The sequence below is a fragment of the Hoplias malabaricus genome, chromosome 1, assembly GCF_029633855.1.
Source record: "Hoplias malabaricus isolate fHopMal1 chromosome 1, fHopMal1.hap1, whole genome shotgun sequence".
NCBI lineage: Eukaryota > Metazoa > Chordata > Actinopteri > Characiformes > Erythrinidae > Hoplias > Hoplias malabaricus.
In genome coordinates this window covers 30,483,523-30,499,053 of record NC_089800.1, presented here as the reverse complement: position 1 = coordinate 30,499,053, position 15,531 = coordinate 30,483,523, and the positions used below count along the sequence as shown (strand labels likewise).

The following is a 15,531-nucleotide window of genomic DNA, read 5'->3' as shown; positions in this document are numbered from 1 at the left end:
CACAGCACTGGACCAGCATTTATGTGAGAGTGCAAAGAAAAGGTTAACTGCAGCAAAACCAACACAACGAGCGCTGAGAAATAAGTAACAACAGAGAAAACAAGAACGGAGAAAAAAGAACATGTGAACAGTGAATATGGCTAAAAACCAGAGCTTCGGCTCCTCGCTCCTCTGTGCACCTGGGTCGAGGGGAACAGCGAGCAGCTCATTATCATTTAAACAACAGGTACTGAAAGCAAACGTTCTGAACAGGGTTGTTTAGACAGTGAGAGAACGCTGCTGTGGGGCTTTTGGGGATTTGACCAAGTACGTTGGTCACAGACGTTTCATTAAGAACCAGAATTGTATTCCACTGTGAAGACGAGGGGGAAAATATCACCCTTAAAACGTCTCCATTAGACGAACATTAGAGAGGGAAAATCTCAGGGTCCACATACTTTCAAACATTTAGTGAAGAGAATGACATCTTTCAGATTTTCAGTGGGTTTAGAGAGTGGAAAGACTGTGACAATGTTTCTCCTGAGGGGGTGTTTTATTACGTTTTAAAAAGTCTCCTCCCTCAAAATAGCTGAGAAATACAGAGCTCTTAACCACATAGCGCTGCTGTTATTCTGTGTGTGTGTTTGAAAAGGAGGGAAGGAGGGCTCCATCTCTCAGAGTGAGCATGTGTTACACATCACCCCACTTTTAACGCTTTGAATTAGGCCTGACTAACTTTAGTGACTCATTCACTCAGTCACTCACTCGCTCACGCTTATATTTAACAAAATGCTGTACTGCGTCACTCACACAGTTACACATCCACATCTCACATTGGGGCAGCCCTAAGGAATGAATAAAGTAACAATTCTTGTTGTTCTTACTCATTCACTCGCTCACATTTAACAAATTGCTGCACAAAGTGAGCACCTACTACCACACACACTCACTCTATCACCACACAGCAAAAATAATTTTATATTAATATTAATTATATTAATAATATATATAATTTCTTATTTAAATTATATTTAATTACATTTTATTTCAGTACAAATCTAACAATTTCAAACATTCAGAAGAAACAAATAAATGTGTAAACATTTGCTTATTTTGTAAACAACCATAACTTACCAAGATTCTGACTATTAAAAAAAATTTGAATATTTATATTTTATTTCCATACGACCTCCACACGACTGAAGTCACTCGTCTTTTGGAGGAATTTTTTAATGCAGAGTACCGTGCCTAAATGATTCACGTAATGAATGTATGCCATATTATGTGTAACTGCATTATGTTAACATATTAGAATATCACGCTAATCGCAATATTTATTTATTTTTTATCATTTAAAAACATTTTGTGATATTAGATCAGATATGGTACACATATATATATATATATATATATATATATATATATATATATATATATATATATATATATATATATATATATATATATATATATATATATATATATATATAGCTAGCACCAATGAAACTTATCTATGGCACTATCCATCTATTGTGTGTTTATTGTGTGTGTGTGTGTGTGTGTGTGTGTGTGTGTGTGTGTGTGTGTTACCGTGGTTCTGATGCCGGATGCAGTCAGACAGCGTGGAGATGAACTGGATCTGTTTGTCCTCCTGCTGGAAGCTGAAGAAGGAGTCTTTTCTGTATGGAAGTCGAATATAAACAGGAAATGGACCTGGAACCGTTACCATGGGCAATGGCCCCTCCTCTTTAGAGCCTAATGATGACAGACAGACCCCAAAATTATAAGAGATAGGAGGAAAAATCTCATGACGCTATATTTAGAAATGAATGCTCTAATTTTCAAACATGTGCAGTGTAGTCCATTTTCTAATGTAGTGTTCTCCAACATTTGACACTGAGACAAACAACTTTCCCCTAAAGATAACAGATACTTACTGTTGAGGTCAGGGAAGGCCTTGTCCAGCAGGGCTGAGTATTTCTCCTCTGAGGTCAGTACTGTGCCGCCTGTGAGCAGGAGAGTGTGGCGAGGTGGAGCTCCTTTAGTGAAAGTCTGAACACAAAAACATTACAGATCATTAGGAGCAGTCAGCATAACAAAGACTGTCCGTGGTTATTAGTTATCCCCCTTTCACCCTGTTCTTCAACACACAGAGCAGGTATGATTTGGGTGGTGGATCATTCTCAGCGCTGCAGTGACACTGAGGGGTTTTACAACTCCAGCAGCTCTGCTGTGTGTGATCCACTCGTACCACTCGTAGCACAACACACACTAACACACCACCATCACGTCATTGCAGCATTGCAGCGCTGAGAATGATCCACCACCAAATCAGACCTGCTCTGTGGGAATCCTGAGCATCAAAGAATAAAGTAAAAGTGGGTAATGAAGTATGCAGAGCAAAAGACTGACTACAGTCTTTAGCTGTAAAACTACAGAGTTCTCCAGTGTGGTCAATGGAGCTGAGAGAATGAACAGTGTGTGTGCAGACAAAGAGGAGGTGGTGTTAATGTTTTGGCTGATGGGTGAATGTCCAGAGTGTGAATGTGCTCTTAACCTCAAGGCTGTCGTGGAGCTCCAGGCTGTAATCAGCTCTGACCACAGCAAACCTCTCCTTCCACTTTCTGCTGTCATCATAATGCAGAACGCTGTCTTTGTACACCACGACTGAGGACTCAGGAGGCTCCTGTACAAACACATCCACCCAAAACATTATGAACACCTACACATTCAGTGTTTCTTCAGAAATTAAGGGGTCTGTCCCGTTTGGAATAGAGGCTGCCTCTTCTCTTCTAGAAAGTGATTACATTGTAAGAAAAAAACTATTTAAACTATAAAATAAAATATACAGTCGCAGTATGCTTTTTGGCAACTGTACATTTTGTATTCAAGAATGGTTTACAATACATTACAGTGAAATAATAAACAAGAAATAAAAAAAAGTTTTTATTAAACATGTAAATACTGTGATGAAACAGGGACAGAGATGGAGTTACAGCTGTACTGTGAATTAGCGACCTTTAAAAAGCTCTTTAAAAAAAAGGCGCAGTGCAGAAATAAGCAAGGAAAAGGGCAGTATTTGGGCTTGGTGTGGAATAACACTCCAGCACTCAAACACAAGCTGAGGGTGAACTCCCCTGACCAATACACATCTCGTCACAAACCAACCACAAACACACACTAAAAATCCCCCCAAAGCAACCCCAGCACAAAAAGCACCAAACACATTAAATAAACCCTGAAAATCACAGAAAAGTGTCACTAGGCACAGCTGGGAGCTCCCCTGTGAGTCCCAGCTCCTCCCAGATTTGTGTATTTAATAGTGACCAAATTATTTTATTATATATATAAATAATTGATCTTTTTATGATTATTACCATTATAATAGATTTCCAATATAATTGAATATATATCTACATTATAAACACTGTGTAAGAGTATTTAACATTGGAAAAATGTATTTTTTCCAGAAAAGTGGCATAAATATCAGTGATTTCCCTGATATATGTGTTTACATTATTTCACTGTTAATGAAACTTTTCAGAGTTTACAGTCTTTTACTGTCATGGCCTGATGGTTTATTGCTGTAAAATCTATAGATATTTTTTACAGTTTAGGTGTTGGAACATTGCTGTGAGAACTTGATGGCCTTCAGCAACATGTCATGAGGTCAGGTATTGATTGGATGATTAGTTCTGGATCATAAACACAACTCCAGCTGATCCCAAAATTACTGAATAGAGATACATCGCTCCACAGAACACATTTCCACTGTTCCTCAGCCCAGTGCTGGGGTCTTTTTACCCCTCTAGCCAACACTTGGCACTGAGCATGGCTCAAATTCTTCTGGTCAGTGCTTTTCACTCCTCTGATCCACGCCTGTATTACCTCTGGGATGAGCTGGGATCCAGGACCTGATCACTGTAATGTTCTTGTGGCTGAATGCCATCAAATCTTCATAAAAATGTTCCAACATCCATCGTAAAGTCTTCCCAGGAGAGGAGAGTAGAAAAGGTTACTGCAGCAAAGGGGGACAAACCTTCAGAAGAAATGTGGACAAGCAGGTGTCCAGAAACTCTTGGCTGTGTAGTGTATGTGTAATACTAGTGGGACTGTGTTAAGAGTGACTGGGTGAGTGTATGGAACTGTCCAAAGCAGTGAGTGTGTGAGTCATTGGGTGAGTGTGTGTAATTGCCCACAGGTGTGAGTGTGTATGTAACTGGGTGAGTGTATGTAATTGTCCACAGGTGTGAGTGTGTGAGTGATTGGGTGAGTGTGTGAAATTGCCTATAGGTGCGAGTGTGTAAGTGACTGGGTGAGCGTATGTAATTGTCCACAGGTTTAAGTGTGTAAGTGACTGGGTGAGCTTATGTAATTGCCCACAGGTGTGAGTGACTGGGTGAGTGTGTGGGTGACTGGATGAGTGTGAGAGATTGCCCACAGGTGTGAGTGTGTGAGTGATTGGGTGAGTGTGTGAAATTGCCCACAGGTGTGAGTGACTGGGTGAGTGTGTGAAATTGCCCACAGGTGTGAGTGACTGGGTGAGTGATTGGGTGAGTGTGTGAAATTGCCCACAGGTGTGAGTGACTGGGTGAGTGAGTGAAATTGCCCACAGGTGTGAGTGTGTATGTAACTGGGTGAGCATATGTAATTGCCCACAGGTGTGAATGTGTGAGTGACTGGGTGAGTGTGTGAAATTGTCCACAGGTGTGAGAGTGTGAGTGACTGGGTGAGTGTGTGAAATTGTCCACAGGTGCGAATGTGTAAGTGACTGGGTGAGTGTGTGAAATTGCCCACAGGTGTGAGTGACTGGGTGAGTGTGTGAAATTGCCCACAGGTGCGCGTGTGTAAGTGACTGGGTGAGCGTATGTAATTGTCCACAGGTGCAAGTGTGTAAGTGACTGGATGAGTGTAGGTATTGGGACACAGCCCTCGTTTAATGACTCAGATCAGGTAAACACATCCCAGTGCGAATCCAGCTAAGGCTGTTAGATCTCTGGCCCTCGGGTGAGTTATAAAGCGCTGAATGTTTTGATGTCTGTGTGAACACAGAAGATACACTCCACTGTAAAGTGTTACTCTGTGGCTGAAAGGAGGGTGTGTAGTGTTCAAGTTTTCACATGAAAAGGGAACTTATACAACTGATGAAGTTTGACAACTCACCACAACTGCACTGAATTCAGAACTGCAGATTTCAGAACATATAACTATATTCACAATACACAATGTAAAATATAAAATGTTCATTAATTTTTACTGCTGTACATCTAATAATATAACAAACCTCTTTCTTTATCTGTTTAATTTTCATTGCATGAAAATAATATCCTCTTACACTTTTTTTAAATTAATAGTTAAAAAAAAATTAGGCCATAATTTGTGGACAGAAGCTCTAATACAGAGGATTAAAGCAACACTGTAGTATTGCTACCTTAAAATTAGCGCTTCAGATTCATTGTGATGCTCAAACTGAGCTGTAAAAGGGAGAACAGAGCCTGTGTCATTGCTACTCCAGGCTCAACACTGCAGAAACTACACTATGTATCTTTTGGAGAAGGGTGGGAAACCAACCACCCTCCCTCCCTCCCTCCCGTTTGGTTTCAGGACAGTCTACACTCAAACTGTAGGGGGAGCCCAAGAGCAAAAATACCAAATCTTACCTAACGTTGCTTTAATCTAAATGTTTTCCTCTTGTCTAATCTTCTAGGAACACTCTAAAGTCTTGATAGCATTCAGCTATGTGAGGTCAGATGCTGAGATTGGGTGATTAGTTCTGGATCATAAACACCTCTCCACCTCATCCCTTCCAGTTCACACTTGGCTGTAGACACGGTTCCCTTGGGCTCATACGTAGCTGCTCCAGAGCATCCCTAGGTGGAGTCTATACAAACTGAAGGTCTATGGCCACAGCGGGTCCACCTTAAAGCAGCTAAAATCATGCATTTTAAGGGTGCGTCGTAAATGGTAAGTATGGTAAATTGTGCTCGTACTTTATATTTTGTTGCTGCACAAAGAAAACATGTATCTCCATTTTTGTCTTTTGATGAATGGACCAATAGAAATGCTCCAAATTTAAAAATCTTATTACAATGACTTCCACTAAAAGTTAAGAAGGTTTTTTTTCCCTCCTTTAAAGTCACTTTTTAGGAGATGCATGTTTTTCATTTATTATTATTATTATTACTACATGATGCACAGCTACATTAAACATCACCTCAGATCTGTCAAGATCATGATCTATAGCCATCTGAGCTATTTTTAGGTGTTGGTTACCTTCTGTTTGAGGAGTTGTGTCTGTGCACTGCAATGCTGCTCCACTTCATCCTGCAGCTCAGAGAAAAAGGCCACGCTGTACTGTCTCTTATAGTGAGGACTGAAGTTTTTCAGCTCTGCTTCTGCTCGCCCTGCAGACACACACACAGACACAGGTTTAGTTGCATGATCATCACCGCTGGTTCACCAACCAAAAATATCCAGCCGACAGCATCCTGTATCCACTGATGGAGGACTAGAGGACGACCAACACACACTGAGCAGCGAGAGATGATCTACTGTCTCTGACTTTACATCTATAAGACTTTACATCTATCAACAAGGTAGGTCTAACAGAGTGGACAGTGAGTGGACACAGGGTTTAAAACTCAAGCAGCACTGCTGTGTCTGATCCATTTGTACCAGAGCAACACACACTAACACCACCCTCACCATGTGAGGTGTCGCTGCAGGGTCGTTTCCAAGTGTTCAAGTAAATTCCAAGTGTTGTTTATTTCAGTGTGGTAAATGCCATCAAATCCTCAAAGCAATGTTCCAGAATCTAGTATAAGGCATATTCAGATATATAGAAGCTATTAAAAGAGGGACAAGATCTTTGTATACACTTCATTTTAGAAGCAATATTTTGGCTTCACAGAGCACTGTAACCTTCATTACTCCATTTTAACACTGGCACAATCTGAGGAGATTTGCAAGGGCATTTAAAGAGATGTTTAGAAGAGGTCTAAAGCTTTTCTGACCTTGGATTTTGTAGAAAAAACGTGTTGAGAGTCAAATCTGTGATGCATTATTCGGGTTAAGGCTTAGCTCTGAGACTCCCTGCCAAAATAACATGGCACAGAAATGAGCTCTGGGTCTATTTCAGCTTTATTCCACCCCTCCGTCCAAATACAGCTCTCTCCACTCTGAGCCGCTTCATTATTTCCAAGTGTTCTGCCTGAAATGGAGGAAAGCTTCCAATTTCTTCGAAAAAGGCCAGGCCTGTAGTGCTTTGAGACATGCTCCTTCTGTTTTACTGGCAAAACAGGACCATACATCAGAGCATGAAGGTGTTGTGTTACCGACGTGAACTCCAACAGGACATCTACATCAAATAATAATGTCTCTGAGTGAAAACGTCCTCAACACAGGAAGAAATAAGAAATGAAGGCTTCTGGAAAAACGTTCTCAGTGCCATTTAGCTTCACTCTTAAATCTGAAAGAAAACAGTCTTGTGGAATAATTCAGCAAAGAAACAAACTAAAACATATTTTCCTTTTCCAAAACAGTTAGCCATAACTTAAAAGTCTGGGATCACCATTTTAATTTCCATTTTAATCATCTTTTAAGATATTTTAGTCAAGATAATACTTTCATCATGGATAAGGCAAACAAACAGCCCACTCAGACAAACTCCACATATAAATGAAATAGCAATCATTCATCCATTCATTCATTTTTATCCGCTTCGCCATGATCAGTGTTATGGTTGGTCAGGAGTCCACCCAGAATTCACACATTCACTCACACTCTCCCACCTGTGGATAATTTCACACACTCACCCAGTCACTCACACTCTCCCACCTGTGGACAATTTCACACACTCACCCAGTCACTCTCACACCCACACCTGTGGACAATTTCACACATTCACCCAGTCACTCACACACCCACACCTGTGAACAATTTCACACACTCACCCAGTCACTCACACTCTCACACCTGTGGACAATTTCACACACTCACCCAGTCACTCACACTCTCACACCTGTGGACAATTTCACACACTCACCCAGTCACTCACACTCTCACACCTGTGGACAATTTCACACACTCACCCAGTCACTCACAATCTCACACCTGTGGACAATTTCACACACTCACCCAGTCACTCACACTCTCACACCTGTGGACAATTTCACACACTCACCCAGTCACTCACACTCTCACACCTGTGGACAATTTCACACATTCACCCAGTCACTCACACTCTCACACCTGTGGACAATTTCACACATTCACCCAGTCACTCACACTCTCACACCTGTGAACAATTTCACACACTCACCCAGTCACTCACACTCTCACACCTGTGGACAATTTCACACACTCACCCAGTCACTCACAATCTCACACCTGTGGACAATTTCACACACTCACCCAGTCACTCACACTCTCACACCTGTGGACAATTTCACACACTCACCCAGTCACTCACAAACTCACACCTGTGGACAATTTCACACACTCACCCAGTCACTCACACTCTCACACCTGTGGACAATTTCACACACTCACCCAGTCACTCACACTCTCACACCTGTGGACAATTTCACACACTCACCCAGTCACTCACACTCTCACACCTGTGGACAATTTCACACACTCACCCAGTCACTCACACTGTCACACCTGTGGACAATTTCACACACTCACCCAGTCACTCACACATTCACACCTGTGGACAATTTCACACACTCACTCAGCCACACCGGTGGACAACTTAACACAGCCATTCCAATTCAGTCCTATAAAGCAGCACTGAGCTGTTGGCGACTTCTCTGGTGGAAATATGTAATTGCACAATATGTGTGGAAGAACATTTTGTAACATGGGTTGTGCTGACGATGTATTCAGATACAATAGCAATAGAAAAACTTCCTCTACGTTATGCAAGTGTTGAAATTAAATTTATTCAATGTCAAACAAAATAATTTAAATGAAACAAGCACCTGAGCGCCCCACTGAAGAGCTCCCTGCGTTTGTCACACGTGCCTCAGCAATGACATGTCTCTCCTTCCATTCACCACCTTTCACTGATGTACAGATCAGCACTGTGAGCCACACACCCACAGACATAACTCAGGTAAGCAGCCCTTTGAGCCGGAACTCCTTTTTTGAGGCTGTGTGTTTGATGTTAAAGACATCTGTGGACTGAAAAATTACTTGACCTGCTCTGATCTGACAGCTTGGAGTATTGAATGACTATTTCAGGTTTACAGGGCAACTCACAGCAGCAGGATATGGTACTTCAGCAGAGAGTTTTATTCTTAATGCCACTTAGTTCAGTTAAAAAAAACAGAACTTACTTAGTGCAGCTTTAAGTGAATTTAGAGAAGAGGCAGCTGTTGAGGACAGAGTGATGAGGTAGTGGTTTCCTGTGGGATTCCTGAGACTGCCTTCTATTTCCTCCTCACACACACAGACTGAATGCTTTACATTTCACACTGGACTCAAAAATACTTTGCATAACTTTCATCTCCAAGTTAGCTTTAGTTAACTTTACAGGAAGTGAACACATCCTCTCCACAGACCACCATTCTGCACTTTGTATTTACTGTTTATTTACAATGAACGAAATGAATATATATATATATATATAAAATATAAAATCACTGTCCAATTCAAAACATGTATCTCCATGTTAGTGGAAGTGTAGTTTACACAGCAGCTGTCCTTCAAAATGTGTGAAAACGTCATGATGAACTGACCAATAGAAACACTCCAAAATTACTCTGAATAAAAATCTTTTACATTCACTTCCATTGAAAGTTCCTGTAAAGTTACTATTTTGGGAGATACATGTTTTTAATTGGACGATTTATAAAATCATATCGAGGTTTCGTTTTTGATCATTTGTTTATATTTAGCTCTTAGTCAACACTCAGTCGTTACCAAAGGCAACCGAGGAAGTGATTGTGCAGCTCTGTGGTCAAATGTGTGGCAATGAAGCACACAAGTACAGAGAAATGTCCTTCCAGCATTTCCACGCTCTTGCAAAATGCAGATGCATCATAATTATTTCTGCGCACACATACACACACAAAGAAATAAAGACCCTCAGTCGATCAAAACGACACCCAGAGACACAAAAACACATACAAACCCTAATCCAACCCAAAGTTAGAGAAGCTAAGGCAGGTTTATAGTAAAGAGCACTTTCATACACCGCGGCAATTCAAAATGCTTTACAAAGAGTGCAACAAGGAAAACATAGTGGGTCAGTGATGATACTGATGAATATGATGACATCATATTTATCAGTGTCATCGATGATACTGATGAATATGATGACATCATATTTATCAGTGTCATCACTGACACACTATGGGCGACTTTTGGCCTAAGCGTGCTTAGTGATTAAAGCCAGGTTTGACGGTTGTGATAATCATCACAAATGCTGAAAGAACTGGCAGCGGTGTATTAAGTCAGTAGTGTGTGGGTGTAATGTGATGTGTGATTTTATGCTTTTGTGATCAAAAACTGCAGTAAAGTTATTGACGACTGAAACTCATGTCTCACCATGACACTCATGTGACGCTAGTCTACAATCAACCAGCGGCTTGGAACAACGCAACAGAATCTGATCAGTTTCTCACACTATGGGTTTATCTGCAGAAGATATTTACTGTAGAGGTCTTATATTCCAATATTAAGTGAGTTATTGCTGTACTAAATAGAATAATAGTTGTATATAAAGCCTTATTGTAGAGTTCCTGTTGTATTTAAATTAAAAATAATATATTTTTTATTTTGATTATTTATTATAACATGTTTTATAAAAGTTATTATTGTATTTAAATCTTTATTACAGTAGAGTTGTTTTGTAGTTATATTTTTATGGGATATTTATTGTATTAAATCTATTTTAAAAAATAATCCATTCATTCATTCATTATCTGTAAGCGCTTACCTAGTTCAGGGTCGCAGTGGGTCCAGAGCCTACCTGGAATCATTGGGCGCAAGGCAGGAATACACCCTGGAGGGGGCGCCAGTTCTTCACAGGGCAACACACATACATTCACACTTTTGAGTCGCCAATCCACCTACCAATGTGTGTTTTTGGACTGTGGGAGGAAACCAGAGCACCCGGAGGAAACCCACGCAGACACTGGGAGAACACACTAAACTTCTCACAGTCACCTGGAGCGGGACTCAGACCCACAACCTATAGGCCCATGGAGCTGCGTGACTGAGACACTACCTGCTGTGCCTTATAAAATAATTATTGCAATTAAATTTTTACTGTATGGTTATTATTGTGGTATTTAATAATAATATATATTAAATTCAGATTGTTAGTGTAGTGTTGTTAGGGTTTGAGGGCAGTCAGTCAGCTGGAGATTTGAGCTGCATTGTCTCTTCCAGTGAGACTCAGTGTAATTGGATAAAAACTGTTATCACACAGTGGACAGTGGCTTTCCCTGTATACAATCCTAACGTATAGCCTTTATGTCCTTCCTGTCCATCCCCTCCTTTTAAAGATGAGGATTTCTGGGGCGTTGAAGGCAGTTTCTGACAGATATCAGCGCTGTTCACATCTCAGCTGGTCAGAGGGAACCGTGGGTACAAGGCATAATTGAATATAATTGCCCTTCTATTACAAGCTCATGATTACAGGATGTGTTGATGAAGATAAAGCTGGAATGTGCTGCTCTTTATCACACACAACCAAAACCGCTCTTCACACTCACTTTGTAGAAGGGAACAGAGGGTGATGTCGGCTGAAGTAGGTGGGATGTGGTCTTTATAGAGATTTAAAAAGGGTTTTTGTTAGTTGTAAAAGGCAGCAGAACCTGAGACACAAAGACGAGGTTAAATGCAGCAAAACAGACGAGAGCACCAAGAAATAAGAACACAGAGTAAAAACAGAGAAAGCGAGAACTTAAATGAATAAATAACGATAATGATAAATGCTATTTCTAAAGCGCTTTTTAATTACCCAAAGACGCTGAAAAGGTACTGCCACATCTAAGAACATAGCCATAACACGACATACAACACAGACAATAGCACAGCCTCTCGTTTTCTTTCTCTTGATTGTAGCGGGTAATGTAATTTACAGCAGCCTCATCAACTCGGCTGTTTATAAATGTGTACAAAAATAAACTCTTGAAAAATAGTGTGTGAAATGCATTTAATCTACTGTGATGCATCATACACACACACACAAATCCGGAGGAAACTTCCACAATACAAAACAAACAAACCCAGCTGAGTATTTCACACACACACACACACACCTCTGTCAAAGCAAGCTGCATTGTGTGTGTTTCTCTGTATCTGTTTGTGTGTCCTTGTCTCATTCTCTTACAGGCATGGTGGCCTCATGTGCAGCTGCTCTGTTTCATGTCAAGCTTTTCTACAGAGAAGAGAGTACAGAAGCTCTGCTGAACGCCTGCAGTTTGTGCCTCTCCTAAAGTAGCTGCTGTGACTGAAGATATGAGACAGTTGTGTTCACAGTAAATCCTCTTTAAACACCATCTCACATCACACAGAGACAACTTTAAGTACAGAAGACAAAACCGAATCAAAACAATGAGAACATCCAGAGAACCGGGACATTTCATTTTTGCCCAATACAGCCATAAGTTCTCACGGCCTCTCGCAGAGTCTCACTCTTTCTCTCTATCAGGAGCTTCATTCTTTACTCTGCTATGGTGCAGTCTCATCCCGGCACTGTCCTGTGTAACTAGGGTTTGCTAGCAGACATTCTTTGTGCATTTAACAACACTATTGTGTACTAAAATGGACTCAAAACACAAGAGGAGTGATGCTGCAAAGGCTAAGAACGTTTGTAAGATGTCTAGGAAATTTACACAGATATAAAGGGTCTCTAATTATATGCCAAATTGTTTTTATACTTTGCTTCTTGGTAAGAATGGGGCGCATAAAAACTGCTCTATATATGATTTCATTATCTACTGTATTCCACTGCTTCAGGACCCTGGGGTCTGGGGCAGAACCAGCTGCTGAAACACAGAGCTGAAACGCTGCAGAGAATCTGGAGGATGAGCTCATTTCCTTCAGTGGAGCCCAGAGCTGCAGCTGTGAGATTAAACCGCTATTTTCATACAGCTCAAACACCACAAAGCAACACACACGCGTGCGCACACACCCATACACCAAAACGGTCCAGCCACCACACAGCAACACACGCCACACCATGTCCACTCACCTCAGATCTAAATACACACACACACCACAAACTGTCCAGTCATCACACAAGAACACACACAAACCAAAACACACTCTCTAATTGTCACCAGTGCAACACAAACACACACCGAAACATTTCATCTCGTTCGTTCAGCTCGGTGTGGACGGTCTGACAGTGATAAATGTGGAGCGATTATAATCCGCATCATATGGAGTGTGTATCATCATACTCCACTGGCTGAAGAAATGTAGTGTGTGTGTGTGCGCGCGTGTGCGAGAGAGAGAGGGAGAGAGAGGGATGGAGCTTTCAAAAAGCTTTGCCAGCTCGGATATCTGAGATCAGCTCTTCCCCTGTTCAACACTGAGATAAATAAAACAGCTGCAGAAAGTCTACAGAGAGAAATTTGAAGGAGGGGCAGAGAGACTGGGATAGTGGGAAACTTGGAGAGTGAAAAACTGGGAGAGTTAGAGAGAGAGGAATAGTGAGAGGTAAAGAGAGAAAGAGAAACCATGTTAGAAACCATGAAGCATCTCCCGGCACGAGGACTTCAGCCAAAACAATCCGCCTCACCCTCTGGGACCTAGAGCCAGTTCAGCCAACGATCACCACCCCAGTCTCCCTCTTAAACCCGGTGACCGTTAGTTTGTACGCACTCCTTATAATGACGGAGTTCTTGTTCTGAAAGTTTCACCCACTGTTTTCTATAATCTACAGGACATTCAGGAGCAGCTGCACATGAGCCTGAAGTCACCATACCCAGTGCTAAGTGCAGGACAGAGAACGTGGAGCAGCTGTGGAGCAGTGTAGCTGTGTTCTTTAGAGTGATGGAGCTACATCCAACATATCTCTGGGAGAAGCTCGAGAGCCAGAGCTGATCATCCAACAGCAGTATCTCACCTCACTAACACTTTAATGCTCTGGCTGCCATCAAATCTCCACCGAAAAGTACCAGTGTCTGTTCTAAGGGCAAACCAGAAGAGAAAAGAGAACACACTCGAGATTGATTGTGTGTATAGAGGTTATCTGATGTGGTGTTGTGGTGGGAAAGCGGACCTTTCTGTGATACATAGTTGTGTCAGAATCTCAATGAGTCACTTAGAGAAGATTTTACCCTGTGTGCCAATAGTTGTGGTACCGTGCATTCCATTCCACAGGGTCCCTAAGCAGTGCCCTTGTATTCCTCACACACAAATCACATGATATCAGCTAAGGGAACTTAACAGTTTGTTAAATCTAAGGATGGACGCACTGTCAAAATTTACATTGCCATATATTTCTTAATTCCAGTCGATAAAATTAAATTCCGATAATGATATACATAACATAACAGCCACAGAAAAACTACCCAGAACAAACAAGAAAGCGTTTTCTCTAAGTGTCCAAGTCGTAAAGTTTAATTCAAGTGTGATTCTGAGGCCAATACAATCTCCTGCAAAGCACCACAATTTATAGTATACATTGAAACACATTGGATGATCAAACATGGACCAGGATGCATTCCAAGTTTCTTTGTTGCGAAGCAACCAACAGTGGAAATGTCCGTATTCACATGTTTTTCCGGCACTAGTTAGAAAACTAAATAGAGCCTCAAAATATATCCCAATACTAATGAAGCAACATTGATAGTTACTTTAGAAAGCAAAAGAACGTAAAAACTAAATTAAATGGAGCGCTGTATCTTATTGTGTAAGTAATACAGGGATAAATGTAATTTTTGTCATGTTTACAACTTCCTGAGTGGTGCTGAACAGTTACTCACTTCTCCCTACTCCTTTCAAACTCAACATTTTCACTCCCTATAGTTTGGAATTTCAATTAAGATGACCAAATAAAATTTTTACTGCACTCAAACAATCCTCACAATGCACCGCACTAAGCAGTGTACAACTGATGTACCCTAGAAGACAGCGGATACCCATAATGCACAGCATTCTTTGGTTAAAAACTCACATGAGGTAGCGTTCAAAATGATTCACTACCCTCCTGAATTCAGTTCCCAATAATAGTGCACTATATAGTGAGGAATGTAGGGAATACCGAGTAGGGCGCCATTTAAATCAAAGGATCCATGAACTGCCATTCAACCATACCAAGGTTTTTCCCATCACCTGTAAAGCTGCCTCTGTGGAGATACGAGGTTGTGTTCCGACAGTGAGGCTCAGATGGTCAAATACATGAGGTGCAAAACTTGGTAGGGGTTAAATGTGGCTCAGACAACCACTTTAACATAAAATAACATTAACTTCTAAACACAAACACCAGAGGAACCAATGACAGGCTGGAACCCATCAAGATGGCCCACATACACTGCTTTAAAACAGGAAAATAGGCTGGTAATTCAGGGTTATTCAAACCACACA

At 41.1% G+C, this 15,531-nt stretch overlaps 1 protein-coding gene across 1 annotated transcript in view; it reads right to left on the bottom strand.

The window, feature by feature from the left end:
- Positions 1-15,531, bottom strand: part of niban1b (niban apoptosis regulator 1b) — a 42,896-nt gene that overhangs the window by 19,985 nt on the left and 7,380 nt on the right. Inside the window, exons 2-5 of the mRNA XM_066661891.1 lie at positions 6,253-6,383; positions 2,537-2,665; positions 1,917-2,031; positions 1,570-1,734 (exon numbers count right to left, since the gene is read on the bottom strand). Of these exons, the coding sequence (XP_066517988.1) occupies positions 1,570-1,734; positions 1,917-2,031; positions 2,537-2,665; positions 6,253-6,383 (540 nt within the window). The remainder of the gene's footprint in view (positions 1-1,569; positions 1,735-1,916; positions 2,032-2,536; positions 2,666-6,252; positions 6,384-15,531) is intronic.